General features: G+C 31.9%; 1 protein-coding gene across 9 annotated transcripts; it reads right to left on the bottom strand.

Moving 5' to 3' along the window:
- Window positions 1-1,046: 1,046 nt before the first annotated feature.
- On the bottom strand, window positions 1,047-26,347 carry LOC123211721 (calcium-transporting ATPase 9, plasma membrane-type). Of its 9 annotated transcripts, none has more exons than XM_044630568.1 (34): window positions 26,103-26,341; window positions 25,729-25,921; window positions 25,490-25,606; window positions 25,176-25,227; window positions 15,978-16,087; window positions 15,762-15,893; window positions 15,586-15,675; window positions 14,337-14,406; window positions 13,488-13,558; window positions 13,330-13,413; window positions 13,175-13,252; window positions 13,025-13,096; window positions 12,280-12,363; window positions 12,105-12,187; window positions 11,904-12,012; window positions 11,774-11,829; window positions 11,608-11,650; window positions 11,422-11,505; window positions 10,412-10,549; window positions 10,076-10,141; window positions 9,718-9,819; window positions 8,953-9,063; window positions 8,090-8,257; window positions 7,630-7,689; window positions 7,216-7,380; window positions 6,934-7,050; window positions 6,457-6,555; window positions 5,155-5,292; window positions 4,299-4,399; window positions 2,394-2,439; window positions 2,148-2,282; window positions 1,785-1,892; window positions 1,589-1,680; window positions 1,047-1,431 (listed from the first exon to the last, which is right to left on the bottom strand). In XM_044630568.1, the coding sequence occupies exons 2-34, from the start codon at window positions 25,891-25,893 to the stop codon at window positions 1,341-1,343; spliced, it is 3,237 nt and encodes a 1,078-aa protein (XP_044486503.1). In that variant the 5' UTR covers window positions 25,894-25,921; window positions 26,103-26,341; the 3' UTR covers window positions 1,047-1,340. The 9 variants fall into 9 exon arrangements, 7 of the variants coding, with proteins under 7 accessions (XP_044486503.1, XP_044486504.1, XP_044486505.1 ...); XM_044630569.1 differs by having other exon boundaries at window positions 26,131-26,341; XM_044630570.1 differs by having other exon boundaries at window positions 9,718-9,816; window positions 26,103-26,340.
- Between the last annotated feature and the right edge of the window lie 1,252 nt (window positions 26,348-27,599).

Here is a 27,599-nt window from a genome sequence, read left to right as displayed (position 1 = left end):
ATAATTATTAATAAAAATAAAAACAGTAATGTGTTCTTATTTTTTTATGTGAAAGTAACGAGCCAAGTCCAATTGCAGAGCTTCTTGTTGAATTTAATCTTACTTAAACTCTTTATTTGATTTTGAAAAAATAATGGTTTTTTTCTTTAATATAAATATGTTTGTTCTTTAGATTGAGACTAAAATTAATTGTCCAACCATTAAGGATTTGAGATGCATGCCTTAATAAGTTCTACAATTTTGGGTCACTGGCTTTTATTTATTTATTTTTTTATCATATCTTGGACTTTGTTTATTAAGATTATCAGCCTTTGGCTGTTCTCATTATTATTATTGGGGGGTAAATTTGAGAAATAATAATAAGGGTTATTTAATTTAGAAATTTAATGAGATTTAATTAGATATTTTTTAAGTTTTAATTTAAACAATTTAGATTATTATTATTATTATTATTACAGCTATATGACTATGTAGGAGTATTATAAACTTGTTTTATAATCGGTGTTTAGTAAAACTAATTGAATATTAAAATTTTTAAGAGATAAATTAAATTCAATCCTCCGTCACACTTATAAAATCTCAATTTAAATTATTTAAAAAAAAAATTATAAACTTGTGTCATCCTTCTCTTGTTATATGTTAATCTTAGATTAACTCGAAAACATTTTTTGACCTATTAAATGTATAAATTGTATTTTTCTATTCAAAACTTAACACCATTAATTCTTAGTAGTCTTTTCATCTTCCCAAAGTTTTGAAAAGAATATAAAAATTTCTTTAAAACAGGTGGGAAATGGTCAAGCTCCCACAAAAAAACTCTTTTTAACAACTTCATCTTTTGACACTCATATATTAAATATGAACCTTGATATCTATAAATGATAATTGCCCTAAATTATGTGACTTACCTGCAAAGATGAATAAACTATTGAAATTAGATTTCCCTAAGTAAAAAATGTTCTAATATTGAATGTAAAACCTGAAATAAAACATATGTATACTTGTAATGTGTGATCATAATTCACAATACATATATAATTATGGTATTGATACTAACAAATCAAAATTTAATTATCACCTCTAATCATGTAATAAAGTCACAATTGTCTTCCATTTTTATATGGTTTATGATCTTGTTTTCACTTGAAAATAAAGAGAAAAAAATTATAAGAATGAATAACAATACATATTTACTGATATTAGTTTTCTCAGGAGATCCCAATAAAGGTTAGTTTTTTAACCTTTCAACCTGATTATTTGTAGATCTTTCAGAAACTGCAACTTCGGCTTGGCTACTACCATAATGGGTTATATAATCAGTAAATGCTTCATGATTTTGCTCAACCATGATTTCGCAATTGCTGAATTGGCCTCAAGGAAAGAGGAGTCTTCGGAACTGGAATCATTTTTCCAACAATTGCTAGCGGCCAGCTGCCAAGATACAAACATTATATACTGTGGTCAATATGGATAAATTAGCTTGTAAAGCCATTTCATTCACTAGCATAAAAATCATGAAGTTAATGTGCCAGAAATATATTTCAAATGGAGAGCATACACAGTTTCATATACCAGTGATTGAACCCACCTGACAATGGCGATTGCTACAGACACAAGCCACAGCTTCCAGCTGAGCCTCCGAGTCGAGGTAAACTTTCCGAGAAACTCAATGATGATGATCTGTTTTTAACATTTATGAGTGGCAATCTTACAGAACACATATATAGGTTACTTAAAAGGCTCAAACAAAAAATACAAAAATATTAATGTATTATCATGCTCACTTGAAGAACACAGGTCATTCCAATTATTCCCAAGAAGAGGTAGTTTTTAGTCATTCCACTGAAGACATTGATTTCATCGGGCTTCCGAGCATTGAACTCATTGAATATCTGTATTTTCAATGGCAGCGAATCAAGGCTTTCAATGATAACTAGAACAAACATAAATAGATATACACAACGTACATTTGGCTTGTTAAAAGCATTGGTTTACTTTTCCTTCCCATCAGATACAATGAACAAATAAGAGTGTATAGTGGCATTTTATCTATAATCTACCATATAAGTAAAACAGGAACATTGATTCAAAATGCAGTTTACACAATATATAAAATTTATTTCCATTAAAAACTAACTAGAACTTACTTGACAGAAGACAAATGTGTTGAATATCATAGTATTCTTCACGTCATTAGCATGTTCCCTGGTTTTATTCTGTAATCGAAGAATACTGGTGCCCCAAAAGTTGAGCACAAGGAGGACAGCAACTTGATAAAAGGCCTAAAATACAAGAAATAAGACAAGGGGTCACACAGAAATATGTAAAACCCGTCTTACAATGTGATTTACCAAAATCAACCAACATACACATAAAGTAAAGAAATCACTTACCTGTATAAATAGATTCCTCCACATGATATTTGTTATAAGAGGTTCCCTACGAAAACAAGAAAGAGATCCAATCAAACAATACATCTAGCATTTACAAAAAGACTTCCAAAAGTGAAATCATTGTGGTAAAATCATGCCCATTGATAAAATCAGCTGCAAGAGATCCACGGTCCTCATTGCTTATCATGAATGAAAGAGGTCCATTTTTCCTAAACATGCTTTAGCAATGATGAAGAAACAGGAAGTAATGACAAAATAAGAATGTAACATAGCACCTCCTCCTCCTCCTTTCCTCCAAACTCCTTGAGTGTCCCATAAATCCCTCAGTTCTTCAAAAACATATGTGAGAACCTCCCATTCTCTTTTTTCATTTAACACATTAAGCTTAGAGTGGGTAATGAGAAGACTATCCTGGGAGGACAAATGAATGAAAAATAAAACCATTTTGAGAACTTTTGAAACCCAATTATCATGAATGTCTAAAAGGAAGAATGCTTCAGTTAAAGAATTTAGTGATTCATCCTCCTCTAATTGTAGTTGGGATTGGAAATTCATCTTTGAAATAATCCTTGATGACTGAAAACCTAGAAAAGTTTCCAGAATGACGCAAATTCTTTTAACATATTCATTGATGAAACAAAGATAGAAGAGTATGTAACCTACAAAGTAATGGGATCTATTCACTTAAATCATACACAAGAATTTTAACTAGTCATTATGAACCTTTAAAGCAGTTCATTTTGATTTGAAAGGCTACAGTTCCTCCTAAAATTCAATTTTTGCTTGGACTTTGGCTCATGGTGGAGAAAATACAGCTGATTTTATGCAAAGAAAGATGTCTAACTTTCACCAGTCTCCATGTTTGTATGTGCAGTGCAAAGAAAAGCCCCAAGACAGTTTATCACTTATTTTTGCATTGAAAAGTGGCAATAAGTTTACGGATTAATATATTTAGGAAAGCCAAAATTATCTGGGTTATCCCCAGAGGCTGCAGCTTATGGAGCAGGCTTTTGCCTTCCGAAGAGAAGAGAAAGCCAAGACCCTTCAGAGTTGTGTTGTTACTGCTAATCCTTTGAGTCTAGACAGAAAAGCTCACATTTTTGAAGAATGAATAAGTTAGGTTTGAGACCTGTGGGATGAGCATATCTTTGGGTCTTGATCTATAAGGATTTTCAGGATTCCTCACTTTTTTAATCCATCTCAAACAGAATGTGGTTATCAATTAATATTGCCTTGGCATTTTTTATATAGATTGATCCAAATCTATATTGTACAGCTTCCATATTATAAGAATTACTTTGCTATTGTGGACATTTGGTACGCTATTGTAATTCTTTTTAATCATATATTCGAGTTTCCTATCCAGAAAAAGGTTCCCTTTCTCTAGTCAAATTGCATGCATCTATGTTGCACACAAAAAGCACATTTGATCCATGCCATGTTATCTGAGCCCTACGTTACAAACTACTCTGGTGATAGAACTAAAATTTCCCAAATCTATCAGATGCAGTCAAAAACAGGTGGTCCAGTTTTCTATCAATATACTAACTTTGTGAACTTGGCAGTAAAAAACATCTGATGTAGAAGTTAAGAAGCACAAATGAACATTATGCAGACATAAGAGGCAAAAAACAGCCACTCTGTTGGTAAATAACAATTAATGAATATGAATAAACGCAATCCGTCATCACTCCAGAAAAATTTCAGTAAGCATATACTGGAGTTCAAGCTTTGCCTAAAGTTTAAAAGCCAAACATATATTGGCATCTAAAATCAAGCAAATTGATGTATGTGAGGGCACAGTGAGATATATCAACAATAACTGAAAATTACATGACATGGAAACCGAAAAGCATATGATATAATAAAGTTAATGCACTTTCAGTAACAACCACTAGTTCAAACCTTCGGCCAACTGGCATTCTATGCATAAGTTGGTCAGTGGGTGGTTCAGTGGCCAATGCTAGAGCTCCAAGTGTATCCATTATAAGGTTAACCCATAATAACTGTACCAAGAAATGTGAAAAATTTGGGTCAAAATAAATGGATATTTAAATGCAATTTTTTCACCTGAATCCACATATATATAGCCACAAACACTGGACCTTTTCATATCCAGATGCTAAACTGTCCTGTAATTGATTTCACTATTTATCTAAAAATGATAAGAGACCTAGAATTTACCTTTGTTAAGATAAAGACATAAAAAGTAGATTCAGAGAACAATTCAAGGTTCAAAACAAGGCACACATAAGATAAGATATATCTACAAAAATCAAGATAAGTATAAAATTCAAGTCCCATTTTCTTCCTGCTTCCAGAACTTCAATGCACTAAAAGTATCTTGTAGTAAAAGAAACAGATGAACCATTTACTGCTTGCTCTAATTTTACAGATTAAAACAGCAGCTGTAGAATAAACATCTTTAGCTGACAAATTGGACAGTGAGTCATAAAAGAACCGTAAAACACAGACTGCCATATCAATGTACAGGCAAAATAAAATCAAATGAAAGAAAACAAATTTGGAAAGCAGGAATGTTTTAGATATCATCCAGTGTACATATACAGATTCAACCATAAACTCGTGTGCCAATGTCTTAAAGTCACAATTTTTCAACATTTTAATCATTTTTCCAATTTATTAATTGGGCATTCTTTAAAACAAAATCCTAAAAACTAATTTAATTTTGTGGAATTGACATATCAAAGAATAAAATGAAAAAGAGCCTAGAGAGGAAGAGAAAATAAAGACTAATCACCTGTACTGTATTTAAAGGAACACTGCCAGAAGAGACTGCTGCAACAACATTAATGATGAGAGCTGCAACATTAACGGTAAGCTGAAATTGTATAAATTTTTGAATATTGGCAAATACAGAACGGCCCCAGCGAACAACCTACAAAGAAAGAGTCCTGAGATACAAAATTTTTAATATGTGAAATTTTTATACAAGCCACTTCCCTAGATTCAACAAGAAAACTAAAGAAAATGAAACATGTGAAAAATAAGCCATATTAACCTCCATAAACCGATGTGTCTTTCTACTTGTCCAACATACAAAAATATAAGATAGTGTGCCTATAAACCCACAAGCAATGCTAAAACATCTCAAATATTAACCATGAGAAGCCTTTGGAGACTGAATTTATAGCATACTGTTAAGGTCCAAACCATTATTCCCAATTTTACCAAAAACACAAACAGAAATCCTTTTATTCATAAAAGGTATTTATATGGATAAACCAAATAATTCGAAAAGCCAAGGCCCTTTATTTTTGACCACTTGAGTCATTAGAGATCTTTCACAATCAATCTTACGATTGTCTTAAATTCCCTAATACCTCTTCCTCTCTTTTGATAACTCTAACTACTCTATTATATAGTAAAATTTAACTTATAGAATAAAACTAAGTGTTCCCCTTATCCTAACATTATCCACCCTTTTAAACACCATTTTATCCTTAAGGTGGAAAATTAGAATTCTTTTTACATATATATATATATATTGGATTTGAATCCGATTTCGGATCAATCTATATATATATATATATGATATTATTTTAATTTTTTTCTGCCGGTTATTTTTATTGCCTTTTTCTATATATTATATCTCTTTTTTTTTCCTTTTTTTTGGACTTTTTTAATAATATAAATTACAAAACACCTTAAATATTAAACATGAAAGCTTTGGAGACTGAATTTATAGCATACATTACATATTTGCTTTAAGCATAAAATGCCTTTTCATGGTATAAGGCAAGATTATAAATCAACAAGTGAACCTTAAGACTCTGCCCCTCACGTATCCAACTTACTTGCATAGCGGCTGGAGTTGAGGTCTCCACCATAAAAATATTTATAGACCACAGAATATATATTTCACACTCATTCTAAAGCTAAGAAACCAAACCACATATAAGAAACATAATGACTTCACAGTGAAGTGGAAAACATGTTATTCTACTAAAAAGTTGCTAAAGAAAACACTGCCATTCAACAGTAGTAAAGGAAAAGTATAACAAACATTCCCCAGTCACAAAACTTTTAAATGCATACTAACCTTTACAACTGAAGCAAAGTTATCATCCAAGATAATTATATCTGAATTTTCTTTTGCAACTTCAGTTCCTTGAATGCCCATAGCAAGACCAATATCTGCCTAAAAAAAGGATGGTAAAAATGCAATAAACTTTGAAAGGGAGACATTATATAATATATAATATAAAAGTTGAGCACACTAAAGAAATGGAAGGCAGCACCACAGGAAAACACGCAGTACAAGGAGCAGGGAAAAGGCTTGATAACTAAGCTGCACTGTCACAAAAAATTAATCCTGACTTTCTTCTCTAAATGATTTCAACTATTTTTTTTAATTTTATTTCTCTCCTTTTTTATCTTGTCTGGTATTAATTTTTCTTTTTTTGGTCCTACATCACTTGACAATTCTACTCGATGCATGCTTGTACCAGTTTTAATATAATAAAGAAGCCACAGCTATGCCAAACTCATGAAACCAAAAGACATAAAGACAACAAACCTCGTGAAGTGCAGGAGCGTCATTAGTTCCATCTCCAGTCACAGCAACAACCTCCCCTCCCTTACGCAGTGCTTGAACAAGCAAAAGCTTGTCATTGGGAGAAGACCTCCCCATCACCTATACAAAACTCAAATTAATTGTTGATTCATCTTGAATACCCAACCAAAAATATGTGACGTCATATTGAGAACATAATTATCAGAAAATGAAGGAAACTTAGGCTTCGTCAGAATATATTTTTAATACACATGATTGAGGAAATTCACACAGTTCAGGACATACTATTATTTCTTGGGCGACTTGCTCCCTTTCTTTTTCTGAAAACTCTCGGAATACTTTTCCTTCAATGATAGTATGCCCAATAGCATCTGGTGCAGAACCAAGTATTCTGCACTCAAGAGCTATTGCTTTTGCTGTTCCAAGATTGTCTCCAGTGACCATGCGAACCTGAGGATTCAAAAACATGAGCGCCAGGAGACATTTTTTGTTTAGTCATTCCTGTATCAAATTCAGTTTTATATTCAACTGCATCACGGTCAATAAACTTAACACTGGACCCAAAAAAAAGAATAAAACAGGAACAAGCAATTGGCAGTTTAGATATTCAGATCTATAAAAATCCATAGACAGATGATGGAATGATTATTCACATAATTTAAATTCTAAAGCATATATTTTAGAGGTTTAACAAGCTACCTTTACCCCAGCTTCTTTGCAAACTCTAACTGCATCTTTGACACCTGGGCGGCAAGGGTCCTACAGATAAATACCATATTAGGCAGTGCAGACACAAGTAACACAGGGACAAAGCAAGCACATGGTGAAGGCCCCTTCAAATTACAAAAAAAAAAAGAGAACTTGAACTATGTTTCTATTAAGAGCCATCCAAAGGATATACAAAATTGACTGGAGTTTACAGATCACATCTTATGAAATATTTTTCAATAAGATAAAGAGATGATTCATATCATTCAGAGCAAAATCAGAAACAATATAAGTATGAGACATACAGATAAAGATGCCAAGCACAAGAAATTGCTATATGCTACATGAAAGTCATCTTTTAAAAAAAAAATCCATATTGAGATCATGGGGATGCAGACCATTAAACACCAAGAAAAAAAAATGCGGTATAATGGTAATTCATCAGGCATACCTTAATACCAACAATGGCAAGCAAAACAAGATCATCTTCTGGTAAAACCCATTGGTCTAAGCTCTCCTCATCAGAAGGAACTTTGTCAATTTTACATGACCTGTATGCAATGGCAACACATCGCAGGCTTCTCGCTGCCATTTCATCAATAGCTAATTTGAAAAAATCCTGCAAAGAATTTAAGAAGCCGAATCATCTTCCAAAAGCTTATTTTAAAAGTTTTAAACAATCTGAAAATCACGATATTGTTATAATCATGATTTATGTATCTGTTTATACTGATTCACAAAAAAAATTGTATTAAAATTGTTTTTAGTACACAAACTTTTTGGAACACACAAATAAAAAGTAATAACTAGCATAAGTATTTTAATAATATAAAAACTAAAATTGAATAAAAGAACCCTCAGATTATCACAGTATGTTATGTTGATACCTATACACATCAAATTGTTGTACACCACATTGATATTGATACATATAAATGTCCAAGTGCCACTAGATATCATGACAAACCATCTGATATGAAAATTCTAAGAAACTAGCATTTAACATTTAGAAATTGTTCTAAATCTTTTACCAGTTGATTTTTGCTTATTAGTGGCTGATAATTCAAAGTAATTATAGCAGTAGAAACCCATCAAATTCATGGAAAAACTAATACTAATGACGATAAGTCTTAAACACAGAATAATGGAAATGGTAACCCATCGATGACTCCTTTTAAAATTTACTTGAAAATTTCTACCATCAAATCTAGGTAGAATGTTAATCTCTCTTTGCCTACCAAAACTGGAATATTCCTTTGCTTTTGATGTAATAAAATGAACAATAGTAATAATATTAGTAATAATCATTTCCACCTCATCTTCTTTAATTGATTGCAGATGTCCGTTTGAGTCAAGATATGTTGTACATGAGGCTAGAACTATTTCAGCAGCTCCTTTCCAATGTATATGAACTTCAGAGTCCTTCTGTAATAATCACATAATGAAATGCTGTTAGCAGATAATGCATGAATAATCAGTTCTTCCACTCAAATGCTGCACATATAAAAAATTCTTGTAATAAATAACATGCCTGAATATGCCATTTAATAAGACACTAAGAAGAGACTGTAATACGGCTAAGCCTAACTGCAAATTTTCATATAGTGGTGAAGCATCAATGAACTACAAGACACTCAACGAAAATCACGGTTAACGATGCTACAAATGGAGGCTCTCTAATACTGTGGACACAGTTTATTATATGGTTTTAGGGCATTCATTATTACCAACCTCTTCTTTTTAGGGTTACTTTTACGCTCAATGTACTTTCTAACCATCAATTAAATTTAAGTTCTTCAAATTGAGTTGATGGTCTTTCAGAGAAAAGAATTGATGCTTTTGTCTAGTCAGATAAAATTGCAACTCGTGTGACTCAAAAGATCATAGAGCAGCAAGTTTCAATTCAAGTACCTAAGACAATCCCTTTACCGCTCAGCAGCTATCATTATAGAATAAATAAATAAATCACTGGATCAGCATTTTACTGCTGAATTATAGATTAACTACTAAAGAAATTAACAGTTTGACCTCTCCATCACCAAATACATAACCAAGAAGAATTAGAACAAAAGTCACTACCCGCTTTAATGCAACACCACCTCGCTTTTTCTCTGAGTTGAAAGGAAGAACTTGGAGGACTGTGGTCTCTGATCTGGCAACATCAAACTTCATCCCCAACTGCAACAAAGATTTGAATACTAAAATCAACACTGCAGTTGAAACTTAAAACTTATATTATGATAATACAGGTCAAGAATAGTTAAGTTGAAAGAATTTTTGTAGAATAGCTTTGGGTTAGAGTTAATCAACTCAGCTTGTTGCATCTTACCGACAACAAAAATAATAATACCTGATCCAAAGAAAACCTACTACCCCAGTGATGATGAAACAAAAAAACATATGTAAAGCAGACTCTGACATGTAGTTGGAAGGATACCTTGACTGCCCATGCAAGAATAGCCTTTTCTGTGGGAGACCCAGTAACCTCTACTTCTCCACCATCCTAGCAAAGCAAATATATAAAAGGTGCTTCTTTACACGGTAAGAATTAGGGAATTGACTCATAAATGACAAAGTTTTCAGCATAGAAAAAATGGAAAAATATACTCTTGGATACTGAGGAAAAAAAATTGAAAGCATAGTCAAAGTTCAAGCCATTCAAGAGGAGGAGTAGAGATAAGAAAATCATTAAAAATAATTTCCACCGAATCAAACCCACCCAACAAATTGAAAATGTAAAAAAAATTGTTTCCCCCCAACATGTGGCCTATACCTTTGGCACAAAGACATTGCCTGTAGTGTTTTGTGCGGCACCCTCACTTAACAAAGAGACAACCATTGGGTGAATTTGTGTGCTGTCATCTGGTGGATCTAATTTTTTTCTCCCAGCATAAGCCTCAACCACTGTCATCTGTAATAGAACAAAAGTTGCCACCAATCAAACCCTTATACCTGAGGATTACCTAGAAAGAAAGTATAAACACACAAACAAGACAAAATGTCTAAGCCACTACCAAACGAGCTTCAAAAACAAAACAATTTGACAAGAAATTTGAAATTGTAGAGATTGCATATAGAATGTAAAAGCACCATAGGATAATAAAAAGCTAACAAGTAATACAAAAAATAGAACCCAAAACAAGCAACTACATTGGCATGAATACTAAATATTGAAAAAACAAAGTAAAAAGTAGGATACAAATTAAGAGCAAGGAGAACAAAATAAATCAAATATAATAGCAAAATTGTGCATTAATTAATATTATATATTGTTACAATTTTCTAACTCAAAATATACTGTTTACCGAAAAATGATGCTTGAAAGTTGACAAAAATAAAAACAACACAAAAGAGAATTAGAACACCCAAGGCTTTGCAACCCATAACACAACTCTTAAGTAGCATTTGGATGGAACAAAAAAAAAATCTTAAAATTTATGCTAAAATGTACCACCTTTAAAGTTTAAGCTAAATTCACTGTCCTTCCTAAAGCTTTGGGTGTAAAGGTTCAAAAGGTTATATCAGTTACATTATGTTTCGATCTCCTAAATCTGAATCTACCACATTCCTCACTCCTCAATAAAGAAAATAATACAAATGTCTTTCTATTTGGCCCAAACTTTGGTTTTATAAAATTAAAATTTCTCTGTAGTTTACACAAAGATAGTACATGTGGCATATGACACAATTAAAATCAATTCTGTTTTTCAAATCTGGAAATTGCATGCTAGATCAATACTCAATACGTTCTGCTGTGGTGTTGCTTGAAGGTGTAGAACCCACCTGATTCAAGGTCAATGTCCCAGTCTTATCACTGCATATTGTTGTTGCAGAACCCATAGTTTCACACGCTGAAAGTCTACGCACCTGCATAATGCAGTTAGACAGAGAAGTTACAAAACAAAAATTTGAAACAGAAGCAATCATAGAAGGAAGGAGATTTGTAAACAAGAACAGTTAGATACTTGCCAAGGCTTTATCTGCCATCATTTTCCGCATTGAGTATGCTAGGCTGTCAGAGAATCAAAGTAAAAACGAAATTAAAGAGAACATGAGAGAGGTAAAAAAAAAAAGTAGATTTGCATTAGCTCCATCATTGTTTTTCTGTAAAACAAAAGGGCTGACATATGCTTACGTCAATGTAACAGCCAAAGGAAGCCCTTCAGGCACCGCAACAACTACAATGGTAACCTGAATGGCTCTCATATTAGTCAAGAAATAAATATGTTTATTAAACATGTAAAATAACAAGAGACTATAGTTACCGCAATTGTAATAATTTTTATAACTCCATTCACAGCATCAGTAGCACCAGTCTGACCTTTGACAAATTGACGGCTTCCATCTGAGTTTGTACTATGTCCCGTAAAGAATCTAAGAGATCCAAAATGAATGATAAGTAAGGAGATGGCAAGCGAAACAATGCATTTAACAGAAAATAAAGTAGTTATCTTCTTTCAACTTACCTGCCTAAAAGGACAGCCAGTACCAAGCAAGCTACAGTGAGCCCAACTAGGCCAATTAAAGTTGCAACACCATTCAAGCGTACCTGTTAGAGTTTAGAGAGCATTGTAAAGGCACCTATGAAGTGTATCACGAAATTACAACATACATCTAATGGAGAAATAATTGAAATGAAACCTGCAAGGGGGTCTCTTCACCAATATCCTCTGAAATACTAGCCATCAACAGTCCCCATTCAGTATTGATTCCAACACCTGTTACCTGTAGATTTTAAAATAAGTAAAACAAACATAACCTTCTACAAAGAAGAAAGAAGCATCCATGCAGAAAAAATGTATGATCAATAACATTGTCCAACTCTACTTCATCCTATCTCTGCCTACAATTAATCAAAGAAATTTTAGTCAATCCTAGCAAAAAGAAAGACACTGCACATATGTAGGTCATGATTTTACAGCATATAATTTTTCTGTGCAGTCATAAATTTGCTTCAGTAACTATATATATGAGGGCTAAGCAGAACATGACATTCCAAGGTTCAATAGTTTTCAAGTTTCATATTGTCTACATTGGTTAAAGCAGTTAGTTTGTTTCAAACTAGAACAAGGTATCACAATATTACAATTAAATATATCATATCAATTAAATATGATATATTTAATTAAAGGAGCATACTTGATGCAGTATACAAACAAAAATCTTCTAAGCTTCTAAGCATCACCAAACACAAATATATCAAGAATAAATACAATCACACGTGATGCACCAAAACCAAAAAATAAATCACAGTTCAATAACAAGTCAACAGTTTTTCAATGATTCCCAAAATCAAATAAATTGAAAATGGAAGGAACAAAATAATAAATCAGATTCCATTAGATTATAAACACAACAAGCCAAAGAAAATAGCATTTCAAATTACCATCATTGTACCAACACCATCTGCTACTTTGCATCCAGACATCAGAAATGGAGATTTCTGATCCTTGCGAACCTACAACATACACTGTGCTTAAGAGCAGTAAAGTTTAACCATCAGAGGTCACATTACTCACAAGTAGAATTAACTCACTATCTTGCTTTCACCAGTCATGCTAGATTCATCAATGGCAAGAGAATGACCAGTAACCAAGACTCCATCAGCTGGGACCTAAGTAAAGCAGTTAAACTGATTATAAAGATATTTAAGAGCACCTGACAAGAAAATATGTGCTAAAGTACACCCACCTGATCACCTATTCGAAGAGGTAAAATATCTCCAACGACTACATCAAATATCAAAATTTTCACTGCTTTACCACCCCTCATGACCTGTAGAGATTTTCCAATAAAATCAATACAAAAGCAAAAGAAGAAACAGCAAGGTATAAATTATGAGTACACACCTCTATTTGTATGTTTCTCTTCTCATTGTTCAAAATTTGAAACTGAAGCGATTGCCGATAATCACTAGTAGCTAGTAACAAGAAAAAAATGAGAAATAAAAGATAATTAGTAAGGCAAAAGAAGCATGTGGCTTCTTGAGAGTTATACTGTGCTAGAAAAGTGAATTGTTTGAGTTTCAATACTATTGTTAAGCCATTACCTATAAAATAAATTCTTTGGCTTATTGGCAATTATGATTATGGCAGAATCAAGTTGACCAAGTGCTATTTTATTTAAACCTCCCTATTGGATTAATTAAATTAATATAAGTTCTATGTGTTTGTTAATGTTGTTGTTTTGCGTTCGATCAACAAACCTTGCAAATGAAAGGGAGTGTTAGAACTTAAAACAATAATACTAATAGTTACTTTCTATTATTTTATGTGTTCAATGAACAAACATTGGTACAGCTTGAGGCGGTATTAGATTCAAACAAACCCACCGTCCAAACTGGTAAAAAACCTTTCAACGTAAATAAACACTTCTCAAATAAAAACAATACAAACTTGGATATATGTTTATCCTAGAAAGCTATATCACAAAACTAAATTACATTTACAATTGGAATAACATAAACAAGCAGCAAAGACCCAACAAACCATATAGCCAGTGAAGTTTACCCTAAATTTGATTGTAAGCGCCAACCCATATTAAGAGCAATTCAATTTTATGTATTGCCTGTGGGGTAAATTGGTGTGCCTTTTTCTTCTTTTGGATTCAAGGGGTTCAAAATATCACGTGAGGTCTTAGATATACCATTTTAAGTTTATAATACCAAATATTGAAGTTGTAAGAAATTTTTGCTCTACCTGTAACAACTATAACAAGAATAACAGCAAAGGCAATGCTAGCCCCGTCATACCATCCTTCTTCCACACCCTAGGATAAATATAAAAAAAATAAAGGACAAAATGATTTCAAATTAAAAATATAACCAAATGTATAAAAACAGAAAGAGAAAAATAAAAAAAATATAAGAACAAAACAAAAAGTAGTAGCATTTCACTATCGGACCTTTTTGCTTCTTCTCCTAACACTCAACACAAAAGATTATCTTCTTTTTTAAAGCATATATCTCTGCATTTACAAATTCAGTTACATTTGAATTTGTTGTTGGTTTGTTGTGGAAGTTAGGAAGTTCTTGAGTAATCTTTGCAGGTACGTAATAGATTCCAATATAGTTAAACATACATGTTACTTCCATTGCCTTTGAACTGACCCTTGTTGTCAATAATTTAGTTTAAATCAATATAATTTGCCCAAACATTTTTATGCAATTCACATTGTGAGTTAAATGATCCCTTCTCCAATTGATTATTCATGAAGATGCATTTTTTATTTTGTATTCTAGGAATCTCTTAAGCCTCTTAGAATAGAGTTTATTCTTCTTTTCACTCAAGACTCAAAAGATTATACCAATGTTGACTGCAGTACCACTAACACTATCTCCAATACCTCATTTTTGTTTTTGGGAGTGCCTAATTTCTTGGAAAGGTAAAAGGCCGAATTGTTACTTGCTATAGAGTTTTATTCTTCTTTTCACTCAAGACCCATAAGATTCTTTCGATGTTACTTGTAAATACTACAACAAGTGAGATAGCATAGTTTACATAGTTTCTTTAAGGTTTAAAGGCTTTCTGATGTGGGAATGTTTTCCTTTCTTCTTTGTATAATTGTTTCCTTTTTTTTTTTTTTTTGAACTACTCTTTTGTGTTATGACAACAAATATTATATTCCAGTTGCCCCAAATTTTAATTCTCATAATCATGGTAAGGACAATGACATTAATTGCCACTTTGTACGCAATCTTCACTAGCGTTTGTTTTTTCCTCTATATGGTTGGTTGACTTCTTCACAATGACAAACTCGTATTTGCTTCCACTGTCTTCTTGATACAACTAAATTCTACACCATCCAAGAAACATTCTTCTAAATTGACAAAGTATTGATGCAAAACTCTAATTATTATAGGTAGTTTTTTCGTAGGTATAATCTTTGAGGCAATTAAGAAAATTATATCATTACTAACATAACATTTAAAATAAATAATTAGCATACCTCTGTCTTTATTCCCAATGCTAATGAAGCTATGGCGGCTACAATCAAGATGATAAGGGTTAAATCTTGCCAAGCTTCCCAAAGAAAACTCTGAAAGATATGCACACAAATAAATAGTGTTAAGCATTTTGTACAAAAATAGACAAAATGAATGAGAATACAATATCGAATAATACCAAGAAATTTCGTCTTTTCTTCAAAGGATATGTATTTGATCCAAATGAATTCCTTCGCTCTAACAAATCAATATCATCGCCGTTAATTCCAAACTCTATGTTTGTTTTTAACAAATTTGATAACCCTTTAACCTAACATAGGAAACAACCAAACATTATGTGAGTATAGAAATAGGCACATTGTAAAACAGGGAAAATGCACTCATAATAACTCACCCCACCATATAGCTCTAAAGCTGCAAAATTATGATCTCTGGTCATTGAAGCAAGTTGTTCAAGTCCGATTCCATAATCACCACCAGATGTTGGTGGCAAAGCAATATTACCTAAGATCAAATAAGTCCTCAACATATAAGAGGTGAAAATTCAATTTATGCAACATCAACGACGATATACAAAATAGAAGTATTATTATCACAATTAACACATTGTACATTATGTAGAAATAATGTGGGATTTAAATTATTTAGGAAATACTATTTCAAGATTTTTTTGAGAATAAAAACTTTTAAGATTTTTCAAGGATTTGGCCAATATAAATAACAATAATCCTCTTAGGCAAGTGCTAATTATCGTTAGCTAAATTGAAAACTAGATTCATCTAGTTCTTAAGATGATTATCTCAATTTAAATCATTTCAAATGTCTTGCCTCTTTTCTTCTAAATTATGCTATTCTTATCCCTCTCTCTCGATCCCCCATTTATTCAAAGCTTTTGAAAGCCTTCAATTAGCCCATCAATTGATGCACAACTAGATCTACTTACCATTTAATAGTCCATCAACACCACCCTTCCGATCAACATAAGTTTCTGAATATTAAAAAGACTAAGAGATTGCTTAAAAGGCCAACTTGGCAGGCTATAGCATGGAACTAATTTGACCATATAAGATCAATCAAAAAGATCTCAATTTTTTCTATGTTAAGAAATGAAATGGGTGCAATGTTATTATAATGACCATAAGCTTTAAAAATAAATGGTTTTGCTATCTACTAAATATTAGCTGAATCATTGGAAGGCATTACAAGTAATCAAACGTGCTACCACAACATGTTGTCACCTCTCACACTGCTGACTATAACCATTATAACATCTAACAATGATAAGTTAATTGACGACCATTACATCAATCTCAATTGTCATAGATTTCACAGGTTCACACTAAAACCATGCAAGCCAGAGCTCTCACCTTGTGCTCTAATTATTGCCAAAAAAAAATATATTTGTATTGTTTTAGGTTTATTTCATTATTTTCTATAGTTGTACATTTTTTATCCACATCTCATATTAAAAGAATAATTTTTTTTTCAAATAAAAAAGGAATTTGATTTTTAAGAAGAACATCCATCCAATAACTAGGATGACATATAGAGTAGTACAACAAAGAAAACTATTATAGCTAAAGAATCTTACGCAATACACCCAACAGCACATTAGTCAATGACCAAGAAAAATAGATGATACCCAATTCTACATCAAAATGCCTTTTAGGCATGCCCAATTGATCAAGTGGATCGATATATTTTCTATTTGTTATTCCTTAATTGAAACACCCTATTATCATTTTGGTATCAAAACAATCTTTAGTGAGTTGAGTCTTTGAATTCATTCACAACTATTGTTATAAAAAATATAGCTAAGTTTGAAATTCCACGCTTTGATGGTGCAAATTTTGCACTCTAGAAATTGAAGATGCATGTTGTACTAGTTAAAGATGGTTGTGCAATTGGACTCTTGGGGAAGGAAAGCAAACTAGAAGGATGACAGACGACGTTTACAAAGAAAGATGAGATGACTTTGGCAAATCTTGTTCTTGCTTTAGAAGACATAGTATTATTCAATGTTAAAGCTGAATCAACTGCGAAAAGGTTGTGGGATAAATTGAAAAATATTTATGAAGAAAAATCTTTGACAAACAAGATTTTCTTGCGACGACAGCTTTACACTTTGAAGATGAAGGATGGAACATCAGTCCAAGAGCATCTCAACCTATTCAGTTCACTTATCAGCAAACTTATGGCTCTTCATGTTAAAATTGATGATTAAGAAAAAGATAACCTCTTACTTTGTTCTATGCTGAAGTCTTGGGATAATCTGATCATGAATTTAAGCCATGTAAAGTCTCCTGATATAAATATTGTGGCAGTATCACTCTTGACTGAAGAGCTTAGAAGGAAGAACAGTTTGAACTCTCATGGTGATGCTATGGTTGTGAGAGGTAGACTTATTGATCAAGATAATGGTGACAGAAGAAAATCAAGATCAAAATCCAAGGGAAGAGAAAAGTGAAATGTTGTGGTTGTGGCAAAACAAGACCCCTAAAGAAGGACTACAGAGCTAAAAAGGCTTCTAGTGAGGATTCTAAAATTGATACTAATTTTCATGGAAATATTGTATAATCATGTAATGTTTTAGAATATAGAGATGTTTTGCCTGCATCAAAAAGAGTAGAAAATTCAAACCAATGGATTTTTTATTCTGGAGCATCCTTTCACATGACTCATCACAAAGAATGGTTTCACAGTTATCGGTCTTGTAATGGCGGTATTGTTTACATGAGTGATAATGGAGAATGTCATGTTGTGGGAGTTGGAGATGTGAGAATCAAAACGTTTGATGGGTGTGTTCGCAAGATTTCTGATGTTAAACATGTTCCAACACTTTGAAAAAGTCTTTTGTCCATGGGAAAGTTCGATGAACACGGTTTGAAATTTATTGATGGGAATGGTCAATTAAAGTTAATCAAAGGCATTATGACAATAACAAAAGATGAACTAGTTGGCAATCTCTACAGGTTGATTGGTGAGACTCTAGTCGAAGAGGCTATTGTAGCTAGCACAAATTTGGAATCTTCAATGTTTTGGCATAAACGTTTGAGACATATGGGTGAGCGTGGACTGCAAGTATTATGTAATATAAATCTTCTTCCTTATCTTAAGTTTGTATCATTGGAATTTTGTAAAGATTGTGTTTTTGGTAAACAACATAGCGTATCATTTTCTTTGTCTACTTTTAAAAGTCATAATTTTCTTAATTTGATACATGCTGATACATGTGAAGCATCTGCAGTTTCTTTGGGTGGTTGCTCATACTTTGTTTCATTCAAAGATGATTTTTCTTTTAAAGAATGAGTTTATTTATTGAAAAGAAAATTTGATGCTTTTGAGAATTTTAAAGTTTTCAAAGCATGAGTGGAGAATCAGAAAGGTATGAAAATCAAGTGTTTCTAAACTGATAATGGAAAAGGGTTTTGTTCAAAAAAGTTTGACAGTTTTTATAATGAACATGACATAAAAAGACAATTAATAGTTCTTGCAACACCATAACAAAATAGTGTTGCAGAGAGAATAACAATATTCTCATGGAACATGTTAGGAGTATGTTGAGTTTTGTAAAATTAGAAAAGAATTTTTGGGGTGAATATTACATGTTATTTAATAAATAGATCACCTACCAATTCTCTTGATTTGAAAACTCTAGAAGAAATTTGGTTTGGAAAACTTGTTAATTACTCATTCCTTAGTGAGCTTGGTTGTAATGCTTATGCTTAGGTTCCAAAAGATAAGAAGATTAAACTTGATATGAATTCAAAGAGATGTATTTTTCTTGACTATGCAATAGGTGTAAAAGGGTACAAGTTATGAGATCTTCTACCTATAAAATTATTATTAGTCGAGATGTAATATTTAATGAAAATTCTTTATTGGGTGCAGCTAAAAAGTAAGGAACAACTAATGTTTCAGTTGAGCAGGTACTTGGTGATGGTCTTGATGAGTCTAACAATGATGAAACTCACAATAATGAAAGTGATTCCAAATTTGATTCTTATGAAGTTGATGATTATCATGTTGGTTCTCATAATCCTAATGATGAAGATGAGCATGAACCGATTTCTTTTAGAGAGGCTTGTGAGTCTATAAATTTAGATTAATGGAGATGTGTCATGGAAGAGAAAATGGAATCATTGCATAAAAACAATACTTGGGAGCAAGTTGAATTACCAAAACAACGAATAGCAATTGGAAGTCGCTAGGTTAACAAAATTAAAAAGGATTCAGAAGGTGATTAGGGAGAGAAAGGACAAAAAAGTGTAGTTGTCACAAAAACATTATGTAGAGAAGATTTTGCAACGTTTCAATATGCAAAAAGCCAAACCAATGTGTACTCCATTTCCTGTTCATTTAAAGTTGCCTTCAAGTCAATCTCCTAGCACTGAGGAAGAGAAGGCAACCATGTCTCAAATTCCATATCAATCAGCAGTAAGAAGTATTATATTTGCCATGGTTTCCATAAGACCTGACATCGCATAAGCAATGGGAGTTGTTAGTAAGTACATGACAAATCCAGGCTGTGATCATTGGAAAGCCGTAAAATGGATCCTTAGATAACTAAGGGGCACTTCAGATTTTGCTTTATGTTATAGCTATGTAAACATAAATTGTATTGGTTATGTGGATTCAAACTTCGCAAGAGATTTGGACAAAAGAAGGTCTACTTGAAGTTATGTATTTTCCATGGTAAGTGGTGCTATAAGTTGGGGATAAAAATTACAGTCTATAGTGGCATTATCAACCACCTAGGTTGAATATATTGCTACCACTCATGCTTGTAAAGAAGCAATCTGGTTGAAGAGAATAATTGGTGAGTTCAAGATAAATCAAGACCAAATTTCTCTATATTGTGATAGCCAAAGTGTTTTGCACCTAGCAAGGAATTTAGTTTTTCACTCTCGAACAAAACATATTGATCTTTGTTATCATTTTATTTGAAAAGTGACTCAAGATAGACAAGTTTTGTTGTATAAAATCAACATAAAATTGAATCATGTTGATATGTGAACAAAACCAGTACCAAAAGAGAAGTTCATCTGGTGTTGCACTTCCCTTGGACTTAAAGCAAAGTAACAAGTTATTAGATGATGAAAATTTCTTGTTTATTTGTTGATTGAGAATGTGTCTTCAAGTGGGAGAATTACCAAGATACTGTGGCAAAAGTAGAGAGATATTTTAGGAATACTTCATCCATTAATTGCTGAGATTTTGCAAGGAAAAGTGGTGAGATACTTCAAGACCACCTCAGGAATTAGTTGCTGAGAAATTTCATAAAGAAGTGAAGCCACATTCTGATTATCTTCATATTTATCTGACATACTCCTATATAAATATAGGTATCCTATTTGAAGTGTGTATCCAGCGTAATCTCTTAAGTAATTTGTTCTCCTATATACCTATTCAAAATCAATAAAATAACAGTAGAAATCTCACCCGTGGACGTAGGCCAAATTGGCTGAACCCCGTAAATCAGTGTTGCCCCTTTTGAATTTTTATTATTATTTTTTCTCTATGCCTATTTGTGCTTTATTATTTTCAATTAGTTATTCCTCAATTGAAACACCCTGCTATCAAAATTATCAACCTTAGTTCTCCTTTGCTCAAAATTCTGCTGCAGATAGAAATGTATGAAACTTTGAACAAGAAACAACAAACAAAATTTCAAGCTTGTTAAGTGATGCAAAAAGAATCCTTAATTCTTAGTTTTGGTCTATATGATTACCTATGGAAGACAATGATTTACTTAGAAATAGATTTGAGTCAAGGCAAGCTCGTGTTTGGGTTAGCTTGAATTCGACTTGGCTTAAGAGGAGTTGAGCTTGAGCTCGATTTGGATTATTTTTTTTAAATTTTCTATATATTTTTTAATTGATATCTTTAATATTTTGAATATATCAATGATTATTTTTTTAATTTATGTTCACTAATGACTAATGACATAAAACATTTGAGAAAAGTTCAATAATGTAGATAAAGGTAAAAGAGTGATATATTTATAATGGATAAAATTAATGGCTAAGGAGGACCTTTTCAATATGAGATATTTGCAATTGGATTTATTTAATCAATAAAACCTTTTGCACTTATAATAAGTATTAATTTGGATACAAATAATAATATATTATCGTATGATTAAAAAAATTTTAAATTAAATATAAAATAACATCTAATAATATAATGATTGGTAACACATTACATTAATATTCAAATTAATACTCATTATATGTGTACATAACATTAAACATATTTTATTGGGTATTTTAAGAATTGGGTTAGGTTAATAGGTTTGTGTAATTAGGTTTAGAAATTTAAGAGGAAAAACAAATTGAAATGAGTTACGTTTTGGGTGGAAAATTAAAATGAAATTGAATTGAATTGGTTTAATTGTGAAATATCGGAGGGAAAATGGATTTAATTGTTAAGCAATGGGAAAAAATCTCATGTTGGTCCGAAAGATTGATGGGTTTATGTGTAAGAGGTCTTCCCATAAAATCGCAATAGAGAAGGACAGGAAAGAGTGATGCTAGGTGAAATTTCCCTGAATATTTAACATGAAAGATTGCCACTTCAGCACTTTGAGTTAATTTTTCACTTCTGTAATCATTATATTATTTTGGCCAAAAGACTTATTCCCACCCAAGGTTTAGTTTCTTGTCAAACTCCCACTCATTAACTTTAGAAAACCTAAATACCCACCTATCATTCAATTTTTATTAAAATATTTGTTAGTTGTAAGAGTAAAAACGTAAGTAAACTGAACACCTCTAAATTAGATCTCAAACTATATAATACCGCACCCTCAGGCTCGAGCTCACATAAGGGTAACTTGTTTCAAAATAAATTGAGTTGAGTTGGCAATCAAACTTAAGCCAATTTGACTTAAATCTAACCCTAGATTTACGATTGGAATTATCAAACATCCCACCTATAAAATGCCACGCTAACGCATACAAGTTCCCTTGCCTAATCATTCAACGAGGTTGCAAGTTGCAATAGACAACTCCCCCGAACTTGTAAACGGTGTTTCACTACCCATTACCCACTCTTTATCATGTGGCGAATAAAATGATATTCGATAGATGCTACCCGTAATTTGAATATATCTCATAAAAGGTCATTTTAAGATTAAGAAATATAAGAGGATTTGATTTTAAAATCCTAATAAGGTTTTGTATGGGGATGATAATACTAGGGAAATTATAAAAAATAGGCAAAAGTAAGGGGGTTTAAGCAAAAATGCCCAAAAAATTCAGATTCAAGCAAAAATGCACAACTTTTGTGAAATGTCAAAATTGCCCATATATAAACACAGCAAATTTCCCCGGTACCCACGGTGATTTTTGGGCAATTCGCTGTTCAATGACCGTGGAAAATTTGAAATTTTCCCCTGTCCCACGGTCATCCCACTGTCGGCGAGATTTCTGACGATTTTTGTCGCTTCTTGCAACCGAAAACGGCATAGAACGTTAGCATATCTTCCGTCATCTTATTTGAATCAAGTTATTGTTCAAATTATTGAGATTTTACGGTTTGAAATTTTAGGGTTTCGATTTTGAACAATACTTAAAATGTTTTGATTCTTGGTTATTTTCGTTGAATTGATTGAGGGGTTTTGTGTTATAGCCTATATAGATTTGATTTATGTTGAAATCGGAGGCCAAAACAACGAATTTTTGGTAGAAAATGGCGTCCGAAGCGACCTGCAGTCCGACCATGGGAATAGTGTTTCCCTCGGTGAAACGAATTCTCCCACGGTCAGCAAAGATTGATCGTGGGGGGGGGGGGGGGGGGGGGGGGGAATTTGTTTTTTTGAAACTGCAGGGGCGCTAAAAGACTAAAAAATTATTGAGGGGCTAGGGATAAATATTGAACCTGTTTGTAATAGGAATTTTTTTAGGGGGTAAATTGAATTTTTTCTTATCTAGGGTTTTTCAACGTGTAGTTTTCGAAATTTATATCTGTTTTTCTGATTTAGGGTTTTTCCATATGTAGTTTTCGAGTTTGAAATTCGGTTTTTTGAATTTTATGTTTTTCAGCATATTTTACGAGATGTTTTTTTTACCGTTTTAGGATATATCGACTCGTATTTTTTTAATTTCCGAAAAAATTTTTGATTGTTGCCATTTTAGGGTTTTTCAACGTTTAGAATTCGAATTTCACCTTTTTAGGATATATCGACTCGTATTTTTCAGATTTTCGAAGAACTTTTCGATTGTTGTCATTCTAAGGTATGTCTGAAATACTCAATAAAAGTCATCTCAATATGGCCCCCAAAAACTCAAATACGAGTTGAAATACCTTAGAATGGCAACAATCGAAAAATTCTTCAGAAATCTGAAAAATATAAGTCGATATATCGTAAAACGGTGAAATTCAAAAAAACAAAACTGAAATTCGAATTCTAAAAGTTGAAATACTCTAGAATGGCAACAATCAAAAAATTCTTCAGAAATATGAAAAATACGAGTCTATATATCTTAAAACTGTGAAATTCGAAAAAACGAAACTGAAATTCGAATTCTAAAAGTTGAAATACTCTAGAATGACAGCAATCGAAAATTTTTTTAGAAATCTGGAAAATATGAGTTTATATATCCTAAAACGATAAAATTCGAAAAAACGAAACTGAAATTCAAATTCTAAAAGTAAAAATACCCTAGAATGGTAACAATCAAAAAATTCTTCAAAAATATGGAAAATATGAGTCGATATATCGTAAAACGGTGAAATTCTAAAAAACGTAAAATTTCATTTATAATGCTCCTACAATGTTTAATATCAAAATGCCCCCAACTTTAATAACATTTCATTTAACCCCTCAATTATCTATTCCTAAAATTTTATTGAGAAATTTGTAATGCTCTTATAATGTTTAATATCAAAATATCCCCTTAATTTTAATAAAAAAATTTTTAACCCCTCATAGTGAGTGAGGAGGGTTTACATAAATGAGGAAAAGGGTAATTTTGGTATTTTAGAAAAAGTCATGAGCATTTTTGTTTAGGAATAATAAATTTGGACATTTTTGCTTAATGAGAGGGTATTTTGGCCATTTTTTATAATTTCCCATAATACTAATATATATAAACATATTATTTTTATACAAAAGTTATAACAATTCTATAACAAATACATCTATTGTAACAAAAGGGATGAGAAAGCATGGAATAGAACTTACTTTGGGTGAACCAAAATAGATCATGCTCCTTTCCCACTATTGTGTAACTATTTGCTTTATCCTTTGATATTGTAAGCGATTTCTGAACCGTTTTCTATTTTTACATCATGATCCGAGTAACGATAAGCAATGACGGGGAGAAGTCAATAATTCGGTCTCAGAATTATCATATCTTAATGGGGCTGTGGAGGACTAGGTCTATTTCCTACGTTTTCAGCTTCATTCTCTAAAGAACTCAACGGCATTCCATTCTTTTTCCATTCAAGAAAATTGGGATGATTTAGCGTTTAAATTTTCTTTGCATCCATATTGGATCTCTATTTTCTAGTGGACTACTGGTCCAACTTTCCGGAATTCATTTCATATTGAAAAAAAAAAAAAGGAAAGAAAGAAAGAAAACCTCACTGATTAACATACCGATATCTTGCTCCGCTGCCAACTTGAAAAGTAATGCGGCCTAACACAAGAAGTGTAAAAAAGAATAATAATCACAAATTTCAGATACAAATTTTCTATTAAGTAATGTTATGTATACTCATTTTTTTGTACATAATTCATAATATAATTATGTGATTTTAAAACATGTGTTATCATATGATAAAGAAACATCTAATCATATGATAACATCTCATCTGTGTACATAAATTATGTACCAAAATGGATACACATAGTTTTATTGTTTTTTATTTGCATAGATGAAAAGTTAAAAGCAGCATTACTCTTATAACTTGAAAATGGGATCTAATCATCCGTCTTCTTTTCTCCTTTTCTACCTCCCTCTTCAAGTCCAACGTGTACCGAAATCGACGAGAAGCATTTAACACTAGGGCCGCTTGCTATCAATCACAAATCCCAGTTTACTATAATACAAACAATCTCCAAACACAAAACTAACTTCGTGAAATTGAAATTTAAAAAGAGAGCTAATCTTTGATTTGTTTAAGTGTCAGTAACATACTCTCCATCTTTTGAGAGCCTTGATAGACACGTGTTTGGTCTGGGAAATATCGAAAGGATCAGAAAGAGGGTCATCGTCTTCACCACTGCCAACATCTCTCTTCGAAGGACCGGCCTCGACATCTTCCGTTGGAAACGATCCATTGTGCGACGAACTCGTCGTCATTTACCTCCTTTTGACCACAACTGTCTCACTGTCACAGCCGCACCAAAAAAAAAAAACAATGCAAAAAGTACTCAAAATCGAAAAACACTGAGGACAGAATACTGCAAAACATGGTAAGTTAATGGAAAACGCAGAAAACAGAAAAATAGAAAAAAATTGGAATTGGTAAAATTGTTAAAAACAATATAATCAACAAAAGTTAGTTCTACCGTAACAGAAAGATTAAATGAATCAGACATGCAAGTTGTAGAGCGAGCTCAATCGACGGAGAGAGAAAAGAGAAAAGCCATGTGGACGAAAACACTCTTGGAATATAATCATGGTCCATCCATCTGGTGTGTGAAACTGTGCTCAACTATTTTTTTCCATTTTTTTTTAATTTTCTAATTTTAGCTTGATTACAATGTAGCCACTCGAAATTTCCAGGAAGTTTCTCAATATGCGAGTCACTAGGAAACATGGTTGTGCTGTACGACGTCACGACCGTTTGATAAAACCAGCTAGTTTAAGTACTTTGGTTCTCTTAGGACTGGTTTTTTTAGATCCACTAAAATATAAAAATAACAATTATGTCCTGCTTTTAGCTGTATACCAGTCACTTAAGAATTTTAATTTTAAAATTAAAATTAAAATTTTAAGTAAATTAAAAAAATGATTTGTTTATATTTTAAGAATATTTATTACATTAATTCTATGATATTTATATATTTTATAAATGATTTAAAGTCAACATCTATCTAGCGACAAAAGCAGTAAAATTAATCAGGATGGGTCAGTATATTATAATTTACATTTTTTAAACCTAACACAATTGACTAATATAACAAGGGTATTTAAGGTCGAAGATTGAAGAGATTATCAAAGCAGAATGTCGTTTATAACGTAATGCGCAAAGATTACGTCAAAGAATCCTTACCTTATTATATAAATTATCAGTAAGACCAATTACGAGAAAAGTGTTATATTCCCCTCACAGACACCAAATTGTAGTGACTAGTGATTGAGCAATTTTTATACAATGGTTGCTTTGCATGTCTAACAAGGTATCAATATTCTATATAATACATGATATATTTTATATGATATGATATGATATGATACGATATAAATAGAAAATGATACATATTATGAAGTATATCATAATTAATATAATATAATACATATTATCGATACAGATCAATACATTTTTTTATAAAAAATAATAATATAATATGTATATAAATGATAACATATCAATTATATTTTTATTATTTTATTAATGTTTTATTTCTTAAAAATCGTATCATATGATACGATATTCAATACACGATTCGATTATATGATGTGTAATAGGGCAATATGCATATATCTATATCTTGTCAACACATGAATTGTTGATTTATGCATGAGTGATGTATAAAATTTAAGATATCCAATAAAAATAATGAATACTCCAAATTAAAAATCATACGTAGCTTTTGAAAACTACAATACAAATATAACAGAATTACACTAATAAAATCATAAATATAATTTCCCAGGATTGAGTCATACTTCAAATTTTATATTTATATTTTAAAGATTTTTAGGCTTTTACACCTAGAAAGGGGAGACGCAGAAGGGGTCAATGAGGTCATCAAACCTCTTCTTCTAAGTTCGAAATATTTGTGTTACTTTCTTTGTATAAAAAATGATAATTTTAAAACTCTTTTAATCTTAAAAAATTG

The sequence above is a fragment of the Mangifera indica genome, chromosome 3 (assembly GCF_011075055.1).
Source record: "Mangifera indica cultivar Alphonso chromosome 3, CATAS_Mindica_2.1, whole genome shotgun sequence".
Taxonomy (NCBI): domain Eukaryota; kingdom Viridiplantae; phylum Streptophyta; class Magnoliopsida; order Sapindales; family Anacardiaceae; genus Mangifera; species Mangifera indica.
Note: the sequence above shows the minus strand (reverse complement) of the source record. Positions and strands in the feature narration are given on the sequence as shown.

Bases quoted from the DNA above. Each gene is read 5' to 3' on its own strand.
- LOC123211721 (XM_044630568.1), bottom strand. From the start codon at position 25,893: ATGACGACGAGTTCGTCGCACAATGGATCGTTTCCAACGGAAGATGTC. The intron at 6,556-6,933 runs GTTTGTTGTCTT...TCCTTTTTTTAG, and splicing joins ACGCTCCTGCACTTCACGAG to GCAGATATTGGTCTTGCTAT. The intron at 2,440-4,298 runs GTTTGAACTAGT...TTGTTTTCGTAG, and splicing joins AGAATGCCAGTTGGCCGAAG to GGAACCTCTTATAACAAATA.